The sequence below is a fragment of the Parasteatoda tepidariorum genome, chromosome 1, assembly GCF_982258835.1.
Source record: "Parasteatoda tepidariorum strain Cologne lab strain chromosome 1, Ptep-v5.0, whole genome shotgun sequence".
NCBI lineage: Eukaryota > Metazoa > Arthropoda > Arachnida > Araneae > Theridiidae > Parasteatoda > Parasteatoda tepidariorum.
Window position 1 is genome coordinate 19,569,798 of NC_141755.1, and position 26,449 is coordinate 19,596,246.

Here is a 26,449-nt window from a genome sequence, read left to right on the forward strand (position 1 = left end):
TTAAAGAAATAAACTTTATTAAATTAATACTCATTATTATTTTACAACTGTCACTCATTTTGCTTCATAGCCTGTTGTGCAGCTATACTAGGATTATTAACAGTCTCTCCAAGTGATTCTAACAACTCTTTTCTGTAATCATCAAAGTCACCATCAATTTCATCAATATTTTGATTTTCAATAATCCACAATTGGCAGTTTGTTTCCCTAATTAGACGTTCATCGTGAGAAACAATTATGACACCTAAAACGAAAATAAATCACACTGTCAGATTAAATGCACTTTATGTTCTCAGTCTGTTTTGGCTAAAAAAGAAAAATATTATTTCAGTTTAAAACAAATGCAGAAACTTTTATTTTTTATACTCATTTGATAAATTTAAAGTTACAACAGAAACTGTAATGATAACCTTTCATATATATTTTTAGAATCCTTGTCAAAAATGAAGTAAAATATATACATTTAGAGGTTTAAATTTATGGGGGGGGGGACATGACTGCAAGGCTAGAAAATAGAATTTTCCAGATAATTGGTAGACGCCCGGTGGTGAGTGGTTGCGCTTCACGCTCCTGTGCCACAGCTGGGTTTGATCCTCAGGCCGGGAAAGGTTGACTCAGCCTTTCATCCCTTCAGTGAGTCGATAAAACTGAGATGGGCACAGTAGGCCTTGGCCCTCTATCTGTGGCGCCACTGAGTTTAGTTTAGATAATAGGTATTTTAAAATAACACATCATAAAATGCATTAAATAAGAATATAATTAAAGTCAATCTAATGAAACAAAAATGTTCTATTAGGTTTAAAACAAATCTATAATAGTGAGCAGAGAATAATTTTAACTTTCTCTTTTATGAATAAAAAAAAAAATTTTTTTTTTTTTTTGATGTGAAGAATTGGCTGGACAGATAATCAGATAAAAATAACATTAAATAAAAGCCTTATATTCAGGAAGTAAATCAATCCAATTTATTAAAAAAAAATATATATATAAAACAAGGAATAGTAATTTTGTTAACAAAGAGAAACAAAGCATATCTGTTTGTATTCTTTTAGAACACTATTAATATTCATAGTTTAAACTTATCCCAAGTTTGTTTTTCTTTCACTGCTCTATCTTTTCAACAATTCTTTAACTGCTTAATGAAGCAGAATAAATATTTATTAAGTATCAAAAGAACAGCAAGAAAGAAGGAAAAAAAAGTGTTTTTAATATCTTTTTCAACATGTTCAACTTTAAGAAGAAGAAGAAATTTGAATAAGGAAAAGATAAGTTAATTTTGTTTCCTGTAAACAGATGTCCCTACATGGGACATACTGTATTAAATTCTCAAATAAAAAGAGAGAATCTTAAAGATAGCCTTCCAACTCTCTGATTTCTCAGGCAATCAAATAGGCTTTGAAATTTTTAGTTGCCTTTCCCCTGAATTGATTTGATACCATGTTATTTTTCTTAAATTTTAATTACTCCACGTAAGTAAGTATACTTCGATATCTGTCCCAGGAATAGGATGATATGAAGATGAATGTCTATTAATCCAACTTTATCGATATCAATTCAAAATCATTGCAGTTTGATCAAGGTGTTTAACAATTTGGTATTTCAAAGAAAGGGACTCAAAGACAAATTCATTTCTGAAATATTCAATTTCACGATTTAGCGAAGGGTTTTAGATAAATATGTATGACTTTTTTTCTTGAAAAAATTTCTCTAGAAAATTTTTTTTAAAGGTTTTTAGCAAATTTTTACATTTTCCCTAAATATTTTAAGCTTATATTAAATCCCTCAAGTTTTCCTGGGGCATATGAACCCTATATTAAAAAGCATTTAAGACCCAACATTCCACTTTACCACTATGTTAACTTAAAAAAGACCTCTCACACCCCTGCCAAGTAACCAGATGAACTCAAATCAGGAAATACAAAAGAATTCTTTTAAAATAAAAAAAATCTTTTTTTTTTTTTTTTTTTTTTGTCTTACAGATATATAAACCATGATCAAGAAACAATGTATTAACTTATTTTAATAAGAAACAAAGATAATATTATTGAGCATACTGAGTTGTAAATTGAAAATCAAGTACATAAAATAGGCACATACCTCCTTCAAACTCAGTAATTGCTTCTGCTAAAGCATCAATTGATTCAATATCCAGGTTATTTGTAGGTTCATCCTAGATTAGATATATTTATAATAAATAGTAAATAATATTCAAGTATCAATAATAATAAATGTACCTGAAATATTTTAGCTGAAAATATAGATTCTAATAAGTTATAACAAATTATAAAAAGGTTTTATAGAAAAAATATTAGTTTTAGTTTTTTACTTTCAAATAATTTTTCTCAAAATTATTCTAAATTTTGAGCTAACAAAATATAAAACTCTTTAAAAGAAAAACAACATTGATGTAAACATGTTCAAAATCTTCAAAAAAACTTTTTTTTTAATAACAATAAAATAAGTTACAAAATTGAAATAGGCAAAACTCTTAACTCAAATCCAGTTGATGTTTAAAAAAATAATAATAATTTTTCAAAAGCACAATATAAATAATTTTATACATGTCATATTGCACTGCTTTAAAAAATTATGCTAATATTAAATTGCTGATGACTTTATAGATACTTTTAACTAGACAGAGTTTACTTGCTTAAAAACAAATTTTTATTCCTCTATCAGCAAGGGTAAAAAAATTTCTAATATTAAATATTTCTTATTTCTATTTTTTGCAATGAAATAGTGAAGATATATCACAATTATGTATTTTAGTTATTATTTATAAATAAAGCAAAAAATGGAAAACTAAAATATTTAAAAAAATCTTTTAAAATAATTTAAATTAAAGTATAATATATAAAATAATCTGTAGTTAAAAGTAAACTTTTCTATTAATAGTAATTTCTAATAAATAAAACGTGTAAAATATAGGTTAAATACATACCAATATTAAAACATCAGGTGCACGAAGAGCGAGTTCAGCTAAAGCAACCCTGGCTTTTTGTCCGCCAGAAAGATCATGATTCTTTATCGTGTGGGCATGACTGACTAATCCATAACTTCCCAATTGTTTTCGAGCATCTTGGTAGTTTAAATTAAATAGCCGCTAAAGAATTAAAAATATATATATATAATTAAAAACCTACTTTTAAAATAATAAATATAACCGATTACAATCGAATACCTTTATTAATTATCAGTAAACAATTTCTCAATATTTCTTTCAACTAATTTCATACCAAGAAATAATAGTTCTTATAGATTAAATTAAATTTAATTAAACCTTTTTACATTACACATGGTATCAATAGAAATAAAATTAAAAGTTATAATTAGGCCACAAATTTAGCTTTTTAACTGCTTGTAATTGAGGGGAAGTGAAATAAGATTTATTTAAATGTTTATAAAACAATTAAATAAACGAGAGTATCACTTCAACTAATAAGTAAACTTGAACGTTGCTTTTAGAGAGGCAATGGTATAAATAGAAAATTTAAAGTAAGTCCTGGAAAAATTTAAAATTCATTAAAAATAACTTTTTGTGTCTTACCAATACTAATGAAATATGAAAAAACAAAGTAATGTTGAGTAATAATTTAATACTTAAGTGAGATTAATTGTTAACAGAAATCAATTGTTTCGTTTTAATTTATTTTTCTTGATGTTTACTGGATATAAAATGAATGAAGTTTAATTTTGTTTCGTTTTTCTAGAACTAAACCAAGAAAAAGATTTGTCTTAGTGATCTGAGACTGTTTCTACTTGTTAGTAATTGTTTTCTCAATTTAATTTTGAGTATAATTTTTAATTTTGGCTTTATTTAATGTTTCTCCTCTGATGTTAGGATTCTACATTTTTTTTTTTTTTTTTTGATAATTTCTTTTGTTTTTCAGGCTGTTAACGAATTTTATGTTACTTAATGATTTTAATGTTACGAATTTTATGTTACTTACTGATTTAGTTATAAAATTTCTGAGAGTATAAAATGTTTTTTTCCTTTTCCCTCTTCATTTTTTTTTCTTTTTTTGGTATTTTGATAGATATATATATAGTTATCTTTTACTTTATCAAGGGTAGTAGTTTTATTTACAGGTAATTTAAAAGAAACGGTATCAAGTCGACAAAAATAATCTGTTTTGTTACCTTACCTTCTGATATTAATATATAACATTAGACATATTTATCGATCCTTATTTGATTTTCGTTATATCTCTTTTTGTTCCTTTTTCACTAATTATTTTTTGGCCTTCAAGAACCTTTACTGGTTATTGTTTTGCCTTGTACTAATCTATTCCTTTTTATTTAATGATCACATTTCACAGACATTCTTTTTTTAAATTCAAAATTTAAACTGTAACTATTCCACCTATTAAATGTAAGACTTACTTTAATTTAAACTAATATTACTTTAACTTAAATTTTACTTTTACTTAAAATTAATTTTACACCTTATTTCCTATCTTTATTTTTTAACACTCTCATAAGAGTTAAAAAGAAAAATACAGTTTTTTTTCTAATTCTTTCCCTGAGGAATAATTGGTTTGTACTTATGACATAAGTTTTTAAAACATACTAATATTTGACATTTTTATTGTGCTGGTTTCCACACTTTCACAAAAACAGATAGTATTACCAATGACTTAAAAAAGAGAGAGAAAAACATAAATTTATTATTGTACTTAAAAAGGAAATATTTTTGTATTTTTACGAAGTTTCACTGTTTTATCTTAAGTGAAATTATTATTTCTAAAAGGACAAAGCAGAAGAATTTAAAATTACTTGTAAATACTCAACAGGTGACTCTTCTAAGTTCAATTGTTCTCCAGAATGTTGATCAAATTTTCCAATTCTCTACAATAGAAAAAAAGTATAATAATGTTTTTTTGAATATAATATTATTTAAAGATAATTTTGTATTGTTTAAATATTGAACAATCAATGTGATTAAAATATGCAATTATAAAGTATGCGGAGCTAAAATAAGGAAAGAAATCAGCATTTCTTCATTAAAAAACTAAATTAATAATTTTTTGTGGATATTTCAAATCCGCATGAAATTGTCAAAAATTTTAATAATCGCTCATTCAAAATTGAAAATTTTCTTATTAGATTAAGAAATATTTTTTTTACAAAATATTAACCACTAAATTAATAGCTACTAAGTACATGATGATAAAAAAACAATATTTAGCATAGCTCAAAAAAAAGGAAGAAGCAAAAAAACATATATATAATTTTAATTTTTGGACACAAGTTCCTATGTAAATCTTGTTCATCATGATATGACAGACCAGCATGTTAAGTTTGTAAACGACCTTTTGGGACACCCTGTATATACACTTAACAATTATGTTTTTTATACTTATATTTAGAAGAAGAAAAATATTATAGATAATTTAATGAGAAAAACTTTTAATGCACAAAAATGTTAAATTGAAGTGCTACAAATACTTAAATTTAGAAGAAAAAATACATTATAGATAATTTCATATGAAAAAATTTTAATGCACAAAAATTTTAAATTGAAATGTTACAAATATATATATATATATATATACACATTTTTGACATTTATATTTGATTTTATACACTGCAATGGTATTAAGTTTAGATAGTTCAAATAATTTTGAACTATTTTGTGACAAATGCAAATGAACATACTCATTCACTCCTTGTCTTACAGTACTTGCAGCATTAATAATTCTTGATGATAAAACATTATATTATGAATGAGTAGTAATCATATTAAAAAGAATCCTTTTGAAGATGGATTTTCATGAACTTACATAACAATGACAAAAATAATGACTTAAAAAAAGGCAACACTACTTACAAGACGATGATTTTGTCTTTGTTCACCAACTGTCTAAAATACAGAATAAAACAGCATTAATGAACAGTTGTTTTAATTCTATAAAGCATTTAGTTATAATTAATACTAATTTTACATAGAATGGTGTGAATTCTGTTATGATGACTTGGATATTGTAAATTGAACGCAGAATTTATTGACCCAACAGTGCCAAACTTAAACAATGTTATGTATAGGCTAATCAAACAATGTTGTAAACTAAATTTAATTTAAAATGGAAAAAAAAAAGGAGAAAATGAATGACTCGGGGGTTACAGGGTTGTTGTTTACTTAAAGGCAAATTTTCTAATAAAATCATACTTAGAAAAAAATCTTCCCACTTGTCATAAAGGGCAAATAAAATAAAAATTATGATAATTAAAAATGGGGATTAAGATGGAAACAACATGAATGTAGTAAAGAGCAAAGATTATTTACATATACAGCTGCCAACATAAAAGGAAATAGATTCAGTAAGTTAAACAAAATAATATAAATTTCATGCTAAATATGTGATATTTTATACACAGAGATTTTTATAGCCAAAAAAAATTACAAAAACTATATTGCATTAATAGCTATAAAAACTTTTTGACTGCAATATTTTCCATTTATTATCAACATTCAAATGAACATTTATAATATTTTTAAACTCATGCTTTAATAAAAAAAATAGATATTTATAATAAGATAATGTGCATTATATTACTTAATAAATTTAAAATCAAGAGTTCTAAATTAAAACTTAATGCTTACAAACAAACAAAAAAGCTTCACAAAAAGCTTAATATAAATGAAGCTTATTTTGTAATATTTGGTAGTAACACTCATTTATATACTCAATCAAACAATAAACTTTTCTCTCTTTTTTCTTTTTTTTTTTAAAAAAAAAAGCTTTTTTCAATCTTAGCACACTTCAAATAAAAATTACAATTAAACCAAGAGATTAGGAGAAAATTGGAAAATCCAAAAAAATTGACAGGAAAAGTAAAAATAAAAGGATAGTTACCGGGGATAACTCTGCAGTAAGTAGTCTCAAAAAAGTAGTTTTTCCAACACCATTAGGACCTACTATAGCCACTAGGAATAAAAATAAATATTTGTCATGCATACAATTTTATACTACATAAATATTTTATTTTAATTATTTTCCTTTCTTTAATATTTGCCATTGCACTCTAAAAAATATGGGCCCAATAATTTAGGCAGAAGAACACTCAAAAGATTTTTTTACCCCTTATTGGTAATTTCACTTTCTTTTTGCATTCTTTCCCATCTCAAAAGAAATTGTATTTTTTATTTCTAAAGAGCTATTTAACCAATTCCTTTTAAATTTTGGATTTCATCAATTAAAATTCCACAAATAGATGCACCAATTTGATTTTACAATTCAAAACTTTTTTTAATCATCAATAAATTAAATTATAAATAATAATAAAAAATTTTTTTACATGGAATTATCTTTGGATAAACAAGTTTTATAATCGTGTGTTTGGAAAAACAAGTTTTTGAATCCTTTCATTAGTTCTACAGAAAAAAAATTAAATTCAAAATTAGAATTAATTAACCTATTATTTTAAAAGATTATCGAGTGCATATTTTAGATTTAAATAAAAATTATTTATAAAGATATGTAAAGAATTAAGCAAACTAAGAAAACTTCAATAAATTTATATTACGAATGTAAATTCGTAAATGGCCCTAATAAATTTGTATGAAAATTTGTTACTTGGTTCAGAATTTCTTTAATGCAATGAATAAAAAAAAAGTACAGTGCATAAAAAAAAAGATAGACCTCTTCCTGAATAACTTTTGATCTAATGATCAGACCTTTCACGTTCTAGAACTCAATCTTAATAGTTTGATTGGGAGACTTCAAATATGTTAAATAATTAGTGTAGACGATATTTTAAGTTTCAAAATCAAACACAAAAACGTACTTTCTCTAAACAGATACACCTTTTTTCAACGGAATCAGATTTTTGACCCCCAAAATATAGAGGGTAGTCGCAATCCAGGGAATATGGTCACAATTATTTGGTCAAAGTTAAGACCCCTTAATTTTACTTTTTGCGTAATCTGCCACCGAGAACTTTCTAAGTGAAAAATTTTCAAACAAGATTATAACATTCATTTATCTAAAGATTTCAAGTAAAAAATTAAATTTTAGTAAATATTGATTATTATTTTATTTAATAATAGTCAAAAATATTTTGAATTGGTAGGTTTACAATTTTTTATATTTTATAGTACTATCTAATTTTTGTGGGAAAATACAAAATTAGCCAAAAAGTTCCTGAGAAATCTAATTCTAAAAAGTCGTATACATAAAATTCTATTTCTCAGGAACTATTCAAATGATTTCACTCAAATTTTGTATTTTACTATGTTAAATTACACTCTTTAAAAATGATGCAAAGAAATTAACATCTTACAATTCACAATTTTTTCAAATATTATTAAATAAAATATAAAAAAAATTTTATTACAAGTTATTTTAGGCATAGAATTATCTTTCGATAATTGCGTGAAAATATTTTTCAATTTGCTCAGAAAGTTCTCGAGATGTGGCGAAATGCACAAAAAATAACATTTACATTAAAGGTTCCAAACTTTAGTCTTCTCCTGACTAAACTAGTGTGACGATATTCGCCAGACTGCGGCTACCCCCTATATTTTAGGGGTAAAAATGCGAATCCGTTCAAAAAAAAAAGGTATTCAGAGAAAGTATATTTTTGTTTCTGATTCCATAACTTAAAATATCGCCTGCAGTACTTAATTAGCATATTCGAGGTCACCCCTTCAAACCATTAGGATTGAGGGAGAACCTGCAAGATTATTCCAATGTGGCTTGTTTACATTTTGCTACTCTAAAATTTTTAATTATCATGTTTAAATCAGGGTTGGCAAGGTTTAGGACAGAGTGGATTAATCCACGGTTTAAACCGTCCTGTCCAAAACCCTTTTACTCAAATTATGTCACAATTTTATCTGAACAATATTTACGAGGTAAAATAAACATAGAACTAATAACATATTAATAATTAAATATACTAGATGATATTTGTTTTTAAAAGTATAATGTTTTATTAATATTGATTGACCCTTCAATTTAAACAAAGGAAGATTAATCAGTAATCAAGTTCAATTGGTCCTCTCATTCAATAGAACATAACTGAAGTTTGGCCTTGCCATACAGGTTAAAATATTAGGGACTAAGTGCTTGGTTCGTCATAAACAGGTTTATTTATCTATGTACTATTCGAGAATACTTTTATTTCATTCATGTTCAATTCTTTTAGCATAGTGGTGATACATCACCAGTGTCAGTAACTGAAACTGAAGTTATGCCCCTCAAAACTGTTAATACATTTTTCAGTTATTTTGTATTTTCAATTTAAACTAATATATTTATATTTAAAAACAATTTTTTTTTAAATATATGTCTTTTTTATCATCCTGTAATGCAGAAACTATAAAATTTTTTAAAAAAAATATTGTGAAAAATAAAAGGTCGATTTTTGAACAAATTTTGTGTTTTTTTTTAAAGTAAAATTATTATTTATCAGTATTAAAAACATATTTATATTTAAAGGATTAGGTATTCACTTTTGTTGTTCAATGAATTGTGCAGCTTCAAAAATTATAAACCTTTTCCTATTATATTATATTATTTTCTTTTAATAAGTTATAATAAATTGTATAAAAAATATCAAATATTTATTGATACATGTAATTATTATGTGTACAATGGTTACACCTATAGAATTTTTACCTTTTACCAAAGTTCAAGGTTTTGGACTCTTTAAGACAGTTTTACCCAGTTTAAGACAGTAAAACCCACGTGTCCTGTCCAAAACCAGTTTAGGACGTCCGAAACCCCAACCCTGGTTTAAATATTTATTAACAAATAAAAATAAATACATTTAAAGTAATATTTTGACAATAAATTCTCAAATTAAGTCACTTAAATTCCACCACTAACTCTGGTCTAATAACACAAAAGCAAGCCTTGTTTTAAAAAAGCAAAATTTCAGTATATTTACCTCTAGAAGACATATCTATTCCAAAATCCACATTTTTAAAAAGTTTAGGTTGATTTGGATAAGCAAAACATACATCTAGGAGAAAAAATAAACTTAAATTGTAATTCAACACAGAATGTGGGTGTATAGTGTTCAAGTGAATACAAAGCAATGTTTTTTAAGATTCTTTGTTTCTTCGAGTTAATCAACCCACTTATTTGAGAGGCCATTATATTTTGAAGGAAATATTTTACTAAATATCTTTTAGAAAAACAGAATTATATTTTTTCACGTAAATATTTTTTTCTTAATTGCATAGTGTCTTTTTATCACTGGTATTCTTTAAATATAAAATAAAACTGTTAATCAAAATTCAAAACATTTTAAGTTTTCTTAAATCCTAAAATAAGCTATAACTTGTTTAATGAGCATAGCTATAAAATTTTCAAACAATCAGTTTTAACAGTTCTATACAATTCAATAGCATGCAGATACTAGAAGACTTGACTCTCATGCAAATGTGTGAAAAACTCATGCAAATGTGAAAGATCCGTGCATTTTACATTCATGTGAGCATAGGTAAAATAAGATTTTGTATACTTTAAAATGTTTTTAGATTTTTTAAAAGAACAAATAATCTAACTTTAAACTACACTGATGGAAAAAAAGTAGAGAAAGAATTATAAGGGAAAATTAAGAAAAAAAATAGGAACTATAGCAATTTTTCCAGGTTAATAGGAAATATAGGAGTACTGCGAGGTCTGCACTAGAATTTTAAATGCAAGCATGCATTGTGTAATACAGATGGGTTATAGTCCCCTTGCCTTCGGGCTAACCGTGGGATGTTTTCATGGTTGTCCTCTCCATGTTATGCAAAGGCTAGTCAGTTTCATCAAAAATTCCTCCATGAAGGCAAATTTCTCTTGATACTTGGAGTTTTCTTGTCTTCTGGATTGGGTTTAAAATTACAAGGCTACAGAGTTGAACATTAGTAATCGTAAACCCACATCTTGGGTCAGTGGTTCAACGACAGTTATGAAATAAAATAAAATCATGCTCAGTAGATAAATTTCTCCTGTTTCTACAATATCGAGGAGTGTAAATCCACCTTCTTGCAGTCCTATTACACCACCAAGTTCAAAGTCAGTGAGCTGTTTTTAATAATGGCTTCTACTTCGCATTCTTGACTAGCAGCAATTCACTATGTCAAAATTTAAAGAAAAATAATGCATACGAACTGCAGAACACGTTTTTAAAAAGAAACTCTGATTTGCGGGTGCACAATGGCGCTACTAGACCCAAACTTATATGCCAGGCATGAAATTTGAATAGACATCATCTTTTAGTTGTGATAGAAATGCTAAATTTTGATTCCATGAAATCCAATTTTTCTTCATATAGTAGCGGAAATCGGATTAAAATCGAACAAAATACAGAAGTAAAAATCAAAAGGAAGCAGAAAACGGAGGATTCTCATCTCTGCATACTTTTTTTCAACAAATCGCAATTGTAAAATAATAATAATATTTTTTTTATAAGGGAAAAAGAGTTTGTTTACTTTGATTGTTAAAAAGTTTCCGGAAAAAAGACCCTTCCGGTAAATGGACATTCGGATATGGGACTTTGCACTGTTTACATATATATTGAAAAGAAATATTAAGAAAAATGCAAAGTTAAAATTACTTATTCAAACAATAACAAAAACATAAAAATCAAGACTTGATAAATTTTTTATATTAATCTATTTTATAATTATAATATACTTACTATGAAGACCCAATATAGGTGGATTCAAAGGAGGGGGATTTGGAAAATTAAATTTAACAAAATACTCCTTAGGACGCCGAATAAGCTCAGAAGGTCCAGACTCTGAGTCATTTGAACGTTTTTGTAGATTTTTCTGTTGTTTACGTGTATAGGCCTCTTTAGTAGCTTTTTCCTGAAATTTTTATTTTATTTTAATGTTAAACTGCATTAATATGAGAATTAATTAAATGAATCATTTATAAAGCAATTGTAAAAACAATAATTTTCAAGAAAAGTATAGTAATAAAAAAATACACATATATATAATAATAAAAAAATATCTTGTTTTGAAGATAGTGAATTTTATTCATTCTTATGCTGATGACAATTTTTAAGTCGAGCAGTTAAGCTATACTCAGGTTTGTAACTCAAATCAGGAAAAAAAATCCTTGCACACAATTATAAGAGATAACACAATTACTGCACTCTTGTGTGAGCTTTATTGGGGTAACTAAAATATTTTTAATTACTGAAAAAACTATATGAAAAAAAAGATTAATCCCCATTTCTTAAGATTGATCTCACAGATTGCATTTTGAGTAATCATCATTTCTCAAAAGACTAAAATAAGAAACAAAATTCCCTGTATTTTTCCAGCTTGAAAAGAAAAACTCAAAACTCCTTTCATTCTCCTTGTTATTTTAGGTGATTTTTTAATTTCCTGTATTTTCCAGGTTTTTTACCTCTTCTCCCTGTGGAATAGCAACCTTGTATACTATTAAAGAATGAATTCATAACAGAGTGTTATTATGCAAACAAGTTAGGTAGTCCTTTTGGCCTTATCTTTTGTTTTAATAATTGACAAATGTAATTTCATAAAAACTTAATGGGTGACAAATACAAAAAAAAAAAAAAAAATTATTACTTTTTAAATGCTCATTGAATGAAAAAATTTTGCTCATTGAATGAAAAAATTTGATTATTTTTAGCATTACGGGCATTACAATTTTATTTTATACTGTGAACTTCTACAGATTTCAGTTCTCAAAATTTTTATTTTTTCAAAATAAATAAGTAAAACTTAATTGCAGGGGGGGGGGGATGAAAATTGTCGAGTTAGAAATTTTGTAGAAAAACTAAATAAATTACATATACATATGTGTGTCATTTTTTGGGAGCAAGACTGGCTTTTTTTCAAAAGCTCTGATTTACGGGAAACTCAAACAACCAAGACTCAAATTATTGAGACTCTACTGTATATAATAAAAAGGTGTAGTAAATAAATTGTAACATGTTTTACATTAAAGAAAATCCTTATCGTAGAAATGAATCAACTTAAAATAAATACTTACAGCAACTTTAGTTGATTTACCAGATGCTTTCATCTCTTTTAATCGTTTTTCTTGTTTCTCATATTCTTTAACAAGTTCCTTGCGCTTTTGAACGTACATTTTTTTGAATTTACCTGAATGAAAATAAGTAGAAATGAAATGGTGAATTCCATCCAGAAAATATATTGTTCCTGAGGTATATAATGTATAAAACCATGCCTAAAATGCTAACCAAGTATCAAAAGAAAAATTTATTTAATATCATGTTAATTCTGAAATGCAAAACTAATATAAAATAAAAATAGAGTTTTGGAATATAATTTAGTAAATGAAAAAAATAAAACGAAATTAAAATTAATCAGATAGTCCTTAATAAATTAATCATATCATTAATATTATAATGTAATTGCATTTTTTTTAATCAAAAATTCTAAAATAATATATATTTAATTATAATTTTAAAGAACTAATTGTATAAAATTATTTTTTTCCCTTAAAAAGAGGCTATTATTTATCACTAGGCAAAAATTTCATTTTGATGTTTTCAAAAACTCTCCCCTGCTGAACTCGCTAGCAACAAGTGCGAAAGGACAATAATATTTGTTCATTATGACCGAGTTAAACACATGACCGAATCTAAATGAAAAATACTGAATTAGGAAAAAGATGCCTATTTTCCAGCATATTTTGAGATATTAATGCACAATTGCACACAACTAAAAAAATATTGAATTCAATAAAAATACTGATCTGTCGTAAAAAACAAGTTTGTAAAAAGAATCATAAAAGTTTAGCATACATTGATGACAATTATTAATGCATTTAACAGCAATATTCCCCAAATCATGTAAAAAATAATTTTAAAAATCCAAGTAATTAAACTTTGTTCTTAATTACATTTAAACTGTGGCATTATACTTACTATAATTTCCACGATAGTAATACAATTTCAAATTATCTAAATGAATAATATCAGTGCAAACATTATCTAAGAAACTTTGGTCGTGAGAAACAACCAGCAAAGTCTTTTTCCAAGCTTGTAAGTAACTAAAAAAAAAGGTGATAAATATTAGACACTCATAAAATTCTAGTGACTCTAAGAGTATACAAGTATTAAAAAAAAAAATTTTATGGCAAATTTGAGTTGGTTAGTCAGAGACTCAACTCAATCATGTGTTGTTTTAATTTCTTTAAGACGCTGATACTATATATAACCAAGTACAGGATGAAAGCTAAAGTGGGACGTAATATGAGCTTTTGAAAATTCATAATCGAATTCATTAATTTTTCTAAATTCCACACGAACATGAACAACAAAAACGTTTCAGTCAAGTATAGTTCAGTTTAAGTATAAGAAGGTAGATTGCAAAATGGCACTAATAAATTAAATAAATCTATAAAATTACAGTTGAAAATAAAATGCCAAAAAAAATATATATAAATATATATACAAAAGAAAACGCATAATGACAACAGGAAGAAAAAAAAATTTTTTAGTAAGATTTTCTTTGACTGTTCATTTTTCTTCATAAAAGAGCAAATTAACAGAAAAAGTCAAACATACTAGCTTCGGAATTTAGACAGCTTTAACTGTGACTGATTTATTTTGCTTTTTGCCAAGTTTAACTCCTCGTAACCTCTATCTGGTTTGGGAAATTGAAAGGTTTAAGAAGAATAGAGGGGGGAAACATAAGCAAGAACAAAATTCAGACTTTCTATGGGTTTTTTTTCTTCATACATCTGAACAAAGGAAAACAAATTAACTAAGATCACCAGATAGTTATAAGGAGAAGTTGCAAGTTACTTACAAAGGTATCTTGTCTTATTTCACCATACATAGACAACTTATACATATAGACTTTGAATTTTGGATAAACATTCCAAGAAAATGTATACTGTTGGGATTTCAGAAATATAAAGTAAATGTTATCTGTTTTTATTTAAATTTTATGTCTAATATAAGGCATGCCATATCTTAAATAAGACAAATAATACTGTCTTAATATTGTGGTCAGTTTTAAATACAATTTGGGGTAAATTTGATTTGTGGAAATCAAAACTGTAAGTCTCTAATCAATATTAATTTTAAAACACCTTCAAACCAATAAAAATCTGATTCTGAAACCCCTATCATAACGGATAGAGGGAAAAACAATTTCACTGTACATGAGGAAATAAAAAGGGGAATACTCACTAGAAAAATTGAGAATGCAGTATTTACTGAAAAAGACATACATCTTATGACTGAAGAGAATTGAACAGTTAGTTAACACTAACACTTACAAAACTCTAATGGCGGTCAAGCTTTCAGAGAAATATAACCAAACTATAAATAATCAGAACTAAGACACAGATACACATAATGAATCATTTCATCAGTAAATACTCACTTGTCAAGCCAAATAACAGCATTTAAATCTAAATGATTAGTAGGTTCATCAAGAAGAAGCAAAGTTGGTTCCATAAACAATGCTCTAGAAACAGAAATTATATTATAAAATAGGGAAATAATTACATTGCCTTTAATCCAATAAATAAAATGATTAATATAGGTACTTACCTAGCCAAAGAAACTCTCATTCTCCAACCCCCAGAGAAATGTTTTGTAGCTCGATCTTGCATTTCTCGATCAAATCCTAAACCAGCAAGAATTCGCCTTGCTCTAGCTTCCGCAGAATCAGCACCAATGATTCGTAACTCTTCATATACCTAAGAAAATAATAATAGAGCACACACTCTCCATATACCCAATCAGCGACAAAAATTATTGCTACAATTAAAATTATCAAAATTTAATATATGTTTAGAACATACCTCATTTAGTCGTTCCTGTTTTTTTAAAGATCCTTTATTTAGTTCTGCTTCAAGAGCATTCATTTCATCCAAGAGTTCACTTCGTTTGGTGTCTGACTTTAAAACAACTTCAACAGCAGGGGTGTCATCAGCCACAACCTCTAAATAATGTTTTTTTTTTTTTTTTAGTTTTATTTGTACAATACAAGCTAATTTTTATAAAAAGGGTTCCCTCTCAATTTCAGAAAAAAAAGAAGAAGAAAAATTCTCAGATATTTCCTGGTATATCACGGAAAATCCAGATCATATTTTATATATACCATACAATTTTTTATCAGAAAATTTTTATATTTTTATTTGTAATGCCAAGTATTATATTTTGTAAGAAAAAAAAATATTGATATATATATATATATATATATATATATATATATATATATCTTTGAATGAGGATGGAAACATTTCAACTAGACTAAAATGTGAAATTTTTACAACAAATAACTGTAATAGACGTAAGAATTATTTAACTCGAATCTCAATAACTGATTACAGTTACTGGCAAAACTGGTTATTTTCCAGACATGATATAATAAATTTTCAAGTTATTTTGCAAAAAATTGTAACTTTCTCTGACTATTTTTACCCAATTTTTGGTGTGAAAATAAAATTCCAGGTTTCCCTGACCAGTGGGAGTCCTGATAAAGTATTTAAAAAAAAATATAAAGTAATATAGTGCAGTAAAAATACAGTACAGCAAAATCGCACAATATGTGAACATTTACACAGAAAAAATGTTATACCTGTAAAGAATGAAAAAAACCATCTACAGATATGATTCTGATGTATTATCATATTAATCAACATTTTTTTAAAACAGCAATACAAAAATTTTTGATTCTATTAGATTTGAAGCAAAATGTCACCAATTGGTTGACAGATTTTAGAAAAAAAACAACTCAATTTTAATATATTCCCTTTAATATTTTTATAAATCCAATCCGTTTTATGATAGCTATTTTATATAACTGCATACACAGTTTAGGAGTGCAATGTTAAAGCTACAAAACAGTTGTTATATCTTAATATTTATAATTGAATAAATTAGTTTAACAACATGTCATCAACAGATGAATTCGTATAGAGGTTACCTGCTTTTAGACTCATTAATTTAATTGTAAAATTTAACATATTACAAAATATATTGTACAACAACATATAATTTGAACAACATATAAAATATATTTTGAACACATAAAATATTTGCAAATGAGGCAACAAGTTGAAAACTATTCTGTATAAGGCTTTAATGGAATCATTTAATAACAATCAATTGCAACAATTAAAATTAAATTAAAACAAAAATAAATAAATACTCAACTTTTTTATATGAAAACATAAAAAGATAATAATAAATAAAATAATGTAATTCCAACACATTGCCCAAACTAGTAAAAATTACTTACATAAAATTTTTTAAAACTTTTTCTATCGGAAAGTCTCTATAGGAACTAGTTGCCATTATTTTTAAAATTTTAAAGTGTAATTCTAATCTATAAATGCATTGAAAATAATATTTTTCAGAAACAAATTAAAAATGTAGACTCAAAGATCAGTTTCAGAAGTTCAATTCATTCTTTATTACTCATACTTGATTTGGAATTGTATAATTGATTAAATTATCTGTAATTTTGAGTTGACAAAAAAATATTATGTAAAAAAACAGCTATGAATGCTGTAATGTAGAAAAGAGTTAAACATCCAACAAAAGCCCTATTTAATATTAACTCCATTTTCTTTTAAGTTATGAATGTCTCAAAAAAAAAATTAAATAACATAATTTCAAATCATACTTTTTTCAATACATCATTTTCTAATTCTTTATAATAAAAAAAATTACAATTATGATAACTAAACAAAATCCCTTATTCTTCAGCAACTTTTTTTTCTTTTGTTATTTGAGCTATTCTATTCAGGAATAAATAATTACCATAAAGTTCATGATTATTTAAAATGCAAGCACTCAATTGGCTTGGAGAAAAAAAATGGAGTAGGCATGAGTATTGAAGTTACATAGATAGGAAGAAGTAAAAAAATTCTGTAACCCACTGAAATTAATAAGATAATTTTACACTAAATTTCTTAAAAAAAAGGTGCACACAGAAAATATAAAAAATGAATTAATGACAGAATTTTGACATTGTAACCAACCGAAAATTCTAGAGGAATTATAATTAGTTTTCATAAACCATGTTCTGATTAAAAAAGTCCAATTTGAACAATATCTCAAGTTATAAGCATACCTTGTTCACACAACAGAACATCAATTGTAGGTGGAATGTTTAAAGATCTGTTAGCAATGTGTTTCAATAAAGTTGTTTTGCCATGACTAAAAATAAATAAAAAATAGTTAGCAATACTAATAATAAAAATAAATGTATTTATTTAACATGTAAGAATAAACATCTTACCCATTAGGTCCTACAAGACCGTATCTTCGTCCATTAGTGATATGTAAACCAGCATTAATAAAAAGGTCTTTTCCTCTAGCAGATATTGAAAAATTATCCACCTAGACAAACAAATTTTGATATTAGGAAACACTGAAGGATTAGGAACATTGAAGTTATATATTTTAACTTTAAAATAATGAGAAAGGCAAAATATTTGTGGTAGGTATAAGTTAGCGCTGAGGAAATTTTCTGTTATATCAGAATTTATTATTTTGTTTATAATGTATATTAATTCTTAGGTGGTACTGAAATCGTAGTTCTCTTGGGAATCACCTAATTCTTAAAAAGAGTTAATTCTGACTAACAATGAGTGCGGTTGACTGGCCTGAAATTGTTTGTTTACATTACAGATTTTTTTTTCAAATAAAAGTTTTTTAACATTATTTTTCTCTTCTTTTGTTTTGCTTATAAATCCATGAAAATTGAACTACTGTTACTACATGTTCTATTTCAAAGAATTGCCGTTTACAAAAACAAATGCATGAAGGCAACTACCTGGCATTATGACATTAATTACTTAAGTTCATTATAATATTAATTTTAAAAAAATTCTGATTTCATTACTTCTGAAAAGAAATTTAGTTAATTTGAAACTTGTTTTATACCACTCAACTTAACAAGATATTCATATATTGATTGCATACATTACAATACACAATTTAATCAATGCATACCTGCCAACATTGGAGAAATAAAATAATGGAGATTTTACTAGCGACGTATTTTAGGCTACAAGTAAGGTTTGGATACATCACGCATAATCAAGTAAGTCAAAAAGAGAAATTAAAAATTGGAAATATTATAAGCACTTACAGATAGTGAAGAAAAAAACATGTATATAATTTTTAATCTCTAAATAAGATTTTTTTAAGCATTATTTATAATTACTTAAAATATAAACACTCAACATACTGCCTGGCAATAGCACCATCTGTTGAGGAATGAGAGAAGTATTTTTGCCATCATCAATTATTTTATTGGCAAAACTTTTTTTTAAAAATTTCTTTTACAAATACAGAGAAATTTGAGAATATACAGGTAAACAGGAGATAGTTGTAAAATACAGGATTCTTCATTAAAAAACAGGAGACTTGGAAGGTATGTCAATGATACTGAATTATAATGTACAAATAGCTTTGTATCCATTTCTAATTGAATAATTGGCAAAAAGCAACCATTTAAAATAATCATAAATGAGGGGAAAATATAAACACTTAGAATATTTCGACATCAACTTTAGAAAACCTCTTTTTAAAAATTCTGATTTTAGCTTTTAATGAGAAACCACATACATTCTGGTTTAAGAATTGTTATATTTAAAGAAACATAAGAATGCTTATACAATTATGTATCAAAACAAGGAAAAAAATAAGGAGTAATAAAAATAAAATAAGAAAAGATTTAAAAATTTAATCACTTTAATCTAAATTGTAAAGGAATAATTATATTTTACTACTAAAAGTTTAAAAGCAAGACATACAGTATTTTAAAACAAAAATGAAACTCTTGAATCAGTTGTGAAAATTTTTTTCCTATTTTTTTCTAACATAGTAAGAGCACACCCATGATTTTTACGAAAAACAAAGAAAAAGGTTTATTTTAATAAAATAAGAGTAAAATGAAACAAAGTAGACTATAAACATCTATATTTTATTTAAACATAACATCTATATTTTAACTTTTAACTGACATACTTATAAACTAATCACACTAAGAGCAACTCACAATGCATAAAAATCATAGAACAATATAGTTTAACAGATCTTGACTCACACAATTGATTTCATGAAAAACTTTACTTACTTTCTACTTCTTGAAAACCTCAGAGATACCAATATGAATGAAGAATAATGTGAATATAACAAATAATATTCAAAAACTACCAAATAAATATTAAAATTTAAAACTTGATATAACATGGGAAAATAGAAAAATTATAACAGATTGAAACAAAACATTCTAATCTAATCTAGTTTAATCTGTTTTGATATTTTTAACATAATGACATAAATAAAATAATTATTTAGCATAAACTGACAAAGGTATGAAATATAAAGTGCATTAGATTCTTATTTATTTTAAATGTATAAATGATAGTACTGTCAGCATGATTATCCGTGGCAGTAATTCATGTGACACCTGATATTCAAGAACATGTTTCCTCTTCATATTTAATAACTTTGCAAAATATTTCAACATAAGTAATTTTTGTAAAGCTTCAGTACATTGCCTTATTTTATTTCTTACTTATACTAAGAAGACTTCCAGGTTTCTTAAATAATTAGAACAATGCATTGATAAAATACTAGAAAAAAATTATACATATGGAATTACCTTAATATCTATAGCATTTTCTAATTGCAGTTGCTGAGCTGCCGATTTTTCAGCCTGGGAAACTGTAAATTGATCATCTACTCCGCCACTACCCAATGCTTCAATCTGTCTTTGATACTCACTCTATTAAAAATAGATAAGCACTTATAACTTATACAATACTGAAATTTTAGAAACTATAGTATAAAATGTCTGCAAGAAAAAAAAATTTTAAAAATACTTTTTAATCATACTATTTTTATTTCAACATCATATAAAGCTACAAAATATAAAACATCAAAACAAAATAATAGAAATAAACAATTTAATTTTTAAAAAAATTATCAGTAATTTACTCATGAATCTGACAGGTCATACAGTCATGGAATACATAACCTAATTATTTATGGTAGAGATTTGTATTCCCTTAAAGCCTTTATTTGGAAAATTAGACCTAATTAATAGTTTTAATTATATATATAGTTCTCCCTAGGAATAAAAAAAGGGCAGGACATTGCCTCGCAAAAAGGACACATAAGTTTTAAAAAGGCACTCATTCAACACCGAAAAAATTTATCAAAATATGTACAAGGAGTGTTCAAATGAAAAGGTATGAAACAATGTAAAAATGTAACAGTTAAATATTTGCATATTTCGTCATGGGAGAACATAGCGAGACATCTAGGGTTGCGATTGGAGTCTCTTATCAAAAGCGGCGTCCAAATGATGCGGCAGTGCGCATGAGGACAGGACTGTTAGACAAATAATAGAAGTTAAAAGGTATGAGGTTCGATTTTCCGTCATCGATCTCATGCATTCAACTTGCGTCGGTGACGTCATGGTCTGCGGGGATCGGCCAGTTTATTTTCATTTGCTGTTGGTCGTTCTTGCGTGGATCATGACGTCACCTGTTATCTGTATTTAAGCTTCTGTTGAAGCAGATCATTTTGTATTCTTTCTTTTCGTCACTCTGTTTGTGACATTCTTTATTACTAATGTTTTTAAATAAACTCATTTCTTCAGAAACTTCGTTTCTTTTTTTCTTTTGAGTTATTGATATACAGGTATGATATTCTGAAAGAATCTCGGCTGTCAAGGACGGCGTTCGCGTTGCAAAATTTGAGGAGCAGAGAGGTGTTATCCAATTTCAAACAGCGACGACGCCTACGCAGGTCCATCAAGAACAAAAGACCGGGGCTGCTCACGGAGCGTGTAGTTCTGCTCCATGATAGCGCGTGTTCACACGTCTCCAGAGCCACACACATGGATCTGGCCAAGTTCAAGTGGGAGACATTGGAATATCCGCCCTACAGTCCAGACATGTCGCCTTGCGATTTCCATGTGTTTCGGCCACTGAAGAATCACCTGTAAGGGAAGGGCTTCAACTCGGACAACGTACTCAAGGACGCTGTGAAGGACTGGGCTCGTCACTGCCACAGGAATACCGGGAACAAGGAATCCTGCGGCTTGTTCATCAGTGGGGATCGTTGTGCTCAGGCCTATGGTGTATATTTTGAATAAAGTCTACATTTGTACCCACCGTGTCGTTTCGTACCTTTTCATTTGATCACCCCTTGTAATATTATGTAATAACTGAATTTTATCTTCCACAATTTTTAAATTAATTCTTATACAATTTTATGTGTATATTTCAAAAAATGGTTCTCTCTCATTACCAGAATAAGAAAAAAAATTGCAGTTTGTGAAAATAATTAAAGGAATGCTAATAGGTAATCTCAGGTCATAATTTTTCTTTGAAAAAAGTAAATTTAAAAAAAAATTATTAATTGATAAATAACATAAAAGATTTTTATATAATTTAAAACAAAATTTCCCGGCGTCGGCTACCGACCAGTGTCATGGAAGCTTGAAGTGATGGTATGGCACTGGATTGTCTTAGGGGTTAAGTAATACAACTCTAAGGCACGTGCATGTTATTTTATTTTATATATATGTCCTTGAAAAGCCAACCCAATTTTTTTAGGGGTTTACGACTACTAATATTCAACTCCGTAGCCTTGTAATTTTGAACCAATCCAGAAGACAAGGAAACTCCTGGATCAGTACCCCCAGAGGTATTGATTTGTTACGGGAACATGGAGGGCTTTGCGACTCGACAGATTTAATGTGCAACAGTCAGCATTTACTACACGAGGAGTCTTCGGCCAGCGGGGATTGAACCCACAAACTGTTGGACAAGTGCCCTACCAATCAGGCTATTCCTGCCTTGGGCATGTTATTTACAATATCTTCACTCCTTATCTTTTCGACAGCTAGAAAATTTTCTACAGTCAATAAAATATGTTGTGGTATCATTTAACTAAAATTTGCACAAGTCATATAAGGTAGGGGTGCCAACCGTGGGCCACATGCAGCCCATTGACTGTTGATATGCTACCCACAGAAGCTTCTGAATGCAAGGAATTTTTTTTTTAGAAAAATATTGAATTGAATTTTGTGCTATAATGGATTTGTTTCAATTTTTGACTTTTGCTTAAACATTATAAATTTTCTTTCATAAAAATATTTCATTCAAATTTATATTACTCTAGAAAATATGTACATATATTTTTTTTCACTTTCACTCTGTAAGCTCTACATTATTTTTTCCTTGGTTAGAATTCATACCTCCCTCCTTTATATTTAATTAAATATATATTTATATATACAATTATTGTGAAAAAAAGAAATTTATTTTATTTTATTAAAAGTATTTAATTTTCTGCTTATTTGTTATTAAGTTTACTGATAAAAAAAACTTACTGCTTCGAACACTAACGTTTCTATAAAAATCCTCATATATGCCGCTAACATGACTAAATATGCATGCGACCCTTCGTTAATCTACCCGCTGTGCAAGTGACCCTTCACTTAAAAAGGTCGTGCACTCCTAATATAATGGTATTTGTGATATCAGATATCACGCACCCGCCTTAGAAACATATCAACCCTCCCCGATATACTTAGTTGCCGATTTCGGTTTGATTTTTAGACTAGCGTGCATCTGAATTTAAAAATATCTGAGATAGTTAACATTGCATTTAAATGTCCAGCAGAAAACGAATAATACAGAAGAAATAAAGATAATCAAGGTATGTTATACCATAAAATATAAATATTTTATGCAAGCTTATGCAATGCTGAGTTACATTAATTAACAATGTATAATAATTCAAATTGATATTTCTTACTTGTTTCTTCAACTTTTTCTTTTCTTTATGAGAAAGTTTAACTTTAGGCTTCTGCTCTTCCTCTGTAAAAATTAAATCAATATTTCAGTTTATAAACAAGATATTCCAAGAAAATTATAACGTTTTTAAATGGAAAGAAGACTTCCAATCCTTTCTTAAAATAAAACTTAAAACGTTAGATAGTTGTGGGTTTGTCTGTGTATTGAAAATGTGCATACCGTTTAAGAACATTTTAGCTTTGAGTGCTATCAGTCAACTTAGAAACTTTAAAAATGCTTAATCTGTCAAAGACCAAAATGCACATTATTTTGGGTATGATGATACACATAAAAATGTTTTTTTTTGAAAGTGCATGAATTAATGCATATCAAATGCTACCAAGTTCTTGCAAAATATAAAAGTTAGTTAGATAAAAAATTAATCTTAAGAAAATGTACTAGAAGGTTTTTTCTCTGTATCCTCAAAATTGTTTATCATTAAACTCTTTAAGGGATCTTAGCAAAATTGGACTGAAATTTTCTTGCTATGTACTATTTTCCAGTAAAACAACTATGAGGAAACCAGTTTTTCGAGACGAGAATCATCAGCACTAGCTTAAAGTTTAGAAAAAACCAGTAGTGTTCAGGGTATTAAAACTTTGTTTCTAAATTTTTTTTAAAAAAAAAAAACTAGTACTGTTAACCCTAGTTTTGTAAACAAATATTTTTTCTCAATTATCATATAACTCAAATTATTATATGCACAGTTTCATCAATTTAGATAGTATTTTTATTAAAAAAAATATAGAAATTTCTGTAAAACTAGTAACCTTTTTGAGAATCAGCATCCTGACTAGATTGAGAGCCAGTTTCTTCAACATCACTATCTAAATTTTCCTCATCATCACTTTGATTATTGGAAACAGGACTTTTCACGACTTCAGGAGTTTTTTTCTTCGAAGTTTTTGATTTTGACTTCTTTTTATCTTTTGAAGAAGGAATAACATCTCCATCACCTAAATTAAATATATATATATATAGACATATATATACTGTAATTTATAAAAATATAAGATAAATCAATAAATCTGAAATTTCCTATAAAAGTTGAATTTTAGATAAATTTTTCCTCTCCTGCTGCGTCATAACAGGTTTCTTTACCCTAAATATAGTAAAGGTCAGTTATAACAATCCACAATGGTAGATGGAAGTTTTGTTATAAAGCTTGATTCTATAAAACCACACTTACTTAAAGTTAAAATGGCGATAACAAAGACAAGTTGATTTAAACTAGTCAACATAGTCTCTATTTGTATGATATGATTTGCATGAAAAGAAAACTTAATGAAAATTAATCTGGCCCACTGCCCTGTTGCGGGGTTTTGGCTACCAGGAACACACAAAAAAATTTAACAATTGTTTTGTCAGTTTCTACTACTAATAACACTTAATTAAAAAGAAATTTAGAACTTTTAAATGTGTCGAATAGCCTGCTGAATCTAAAAAATGTCTTTGGGTACTTTAAAATAATTGTGCCACTCAAGTACTCATTCATAAGCTATATTACCAGCAATAAAAAAATATTGCTTTCAAAAACAATTATAATTTTACTGAAAAACGCTATAATTAACCAAATCAGTGAATTTTCATTGCCCAAAATAGTGGCATTTCTACAACAGTACCTGTTAAAGCTAATTACCAAAGCCAAAAATCTTCTACACTTGGATAAAATCTAAATAAAATGCACAGCGATTTGCCTGGGGAGACAATGAGTAATACTTTTAGAATTCGCTCCTTCTGTAATATTTTCTTTTAGTTTATTATTTGCCACTGACTGGTTGTTGTCAAAATTAGCTGACTTTTTTGAAGTAGGTATTTAATATGGAAACTTCCATACGAAATAAATAAATGTTGTATGCAAAATGAGTGTTTGGCACTCTGACAACTTTTCTACTAAGCAATGTGAACATTTTTACTAAATTAAAAGCCATTGAAACATTACAGATTGCAATTCACAATTTAAACAATGAAATTTGGTGTCACCAATCTATTTAGGTTACGAATCATTGATCTTTTACATACTTACAGGTAAAATTAAAGAAAACGAATTATTTAAAACTTCGGACAGTCAATTATTTAAAAAATACATTTTTTACCTTGTATAAGTCGTTATTTAGTGTAACATACAGATGAAAAAAATTTGTTAACATCGTTGATATGTTTTTACGTAATTTTTTTAAAGAATTTTTAATGATTTATCAAATACACAAGTTTTACTAGTAATAAAAGTACACGGATATACAAAGTTATAAAGAATAAACAATAAAAAAAGCTTAATAATGAGTGGATTATATACCATCATCTAATGTGTCATCGTTATTTAGATCTAATTGTTCGAAGTCGTCATCAATATCATTATCCTTGGAACTGGCTTTTGAATTTTGATCGGTGTCTTTCTTTGTTGGCTTCGATTTCTTTTTAGGCATTTTTATTTAATTGTAAATAAACTACAGTCGAATAAATATTTATGATTTTCCTAAACAACACATGCGGTGTTGCAAACGTTAACAAAAAGAAATTTTTGCGTTCGTGATGTTCCACTTTTTCGTTCTGAACACGCCTTCTGCTCTTTTTGAGCGTTTTCATTAGCTGGCCAATTTGCAGCAATATAGTTAGGTTAAGCGATAAACTTTAGTGCTTTCAAAATGAAATTA

General features: G+C 27.1%; 1 protein-coding gene across 1 annotated transcript; it reads right to left on the reverse strand.

The window, feature by feature from the left end:
* On the reverse strand, nucleotides 1-26,425 carry LOC107452141 (ATP-binding cassette sub-family F member 1). The gene is made up of 19 exons (XM_016068453.4): nucleotides 26,092-26,425; nucleotides 24,566-24,751; nucleotides 23,758-23,819; nucleotides 20,588-20,710; nucleotides 18,212-18,312; nucleotides 18,044-18,129; nucleotides 15,765-15,904; nucleotides 15,511-15,659; nucleotides 15,341-15,424; nucleotides 13,873-13,997; nucleotides 12,972-13,084; nucleotides 11,641-11,812; nucleotides 9,895-9,969; nucleotides 6,858-6,928; nucleotides 5,831-5,863; nucleotides 4,777-4,848; nucleotides 2,942-3,103; nucleotides 2,098-2,170; nucleotides 1-244 (listed from the first exon to the last, which is right to left on the reverse strand). The coding sequence occupies exons 1-19, from the start codon at nucleotides 26,219-26,221 to the stop codon at nucleotides 51-53; spliced, it is 2,151 nt and encodes a 716-aa protein (XP_015923939.1). The 5' UTR covers nucleotides 26,222-26,425; the 3' UTR covers nucleotides 1-50.
* Between the last annotated feature and the right edge of the window lie 24 nt (nucleotides 26,426-26,449).

Excerpts from the sequence above, each read along its gene's own strand:
- LOC107452141 (XM_016068453.4), bottom strand. The coding sequence starts at position 26,221 with ATGCCTAAAAAGAAATCGAAGCCAACAAAGAAAGACACCGATCAAAAT. Across the intron at positions 18,130-18,211 it reads GGTCTTGTAGGACCTAATGG|TCATGGCAAAACAACTTTAT; the intron begins GTAAGATGTTTA and ends ATTTATTTTTAG. Across the intron at positions 11,813-12,971 it reads GTAAATCAACTAAAGTTGCT|GAAAAAGCTACTAAAGAGGC; the intron begins GTAAGTATTTAT and ends TAAAAATTTCAG.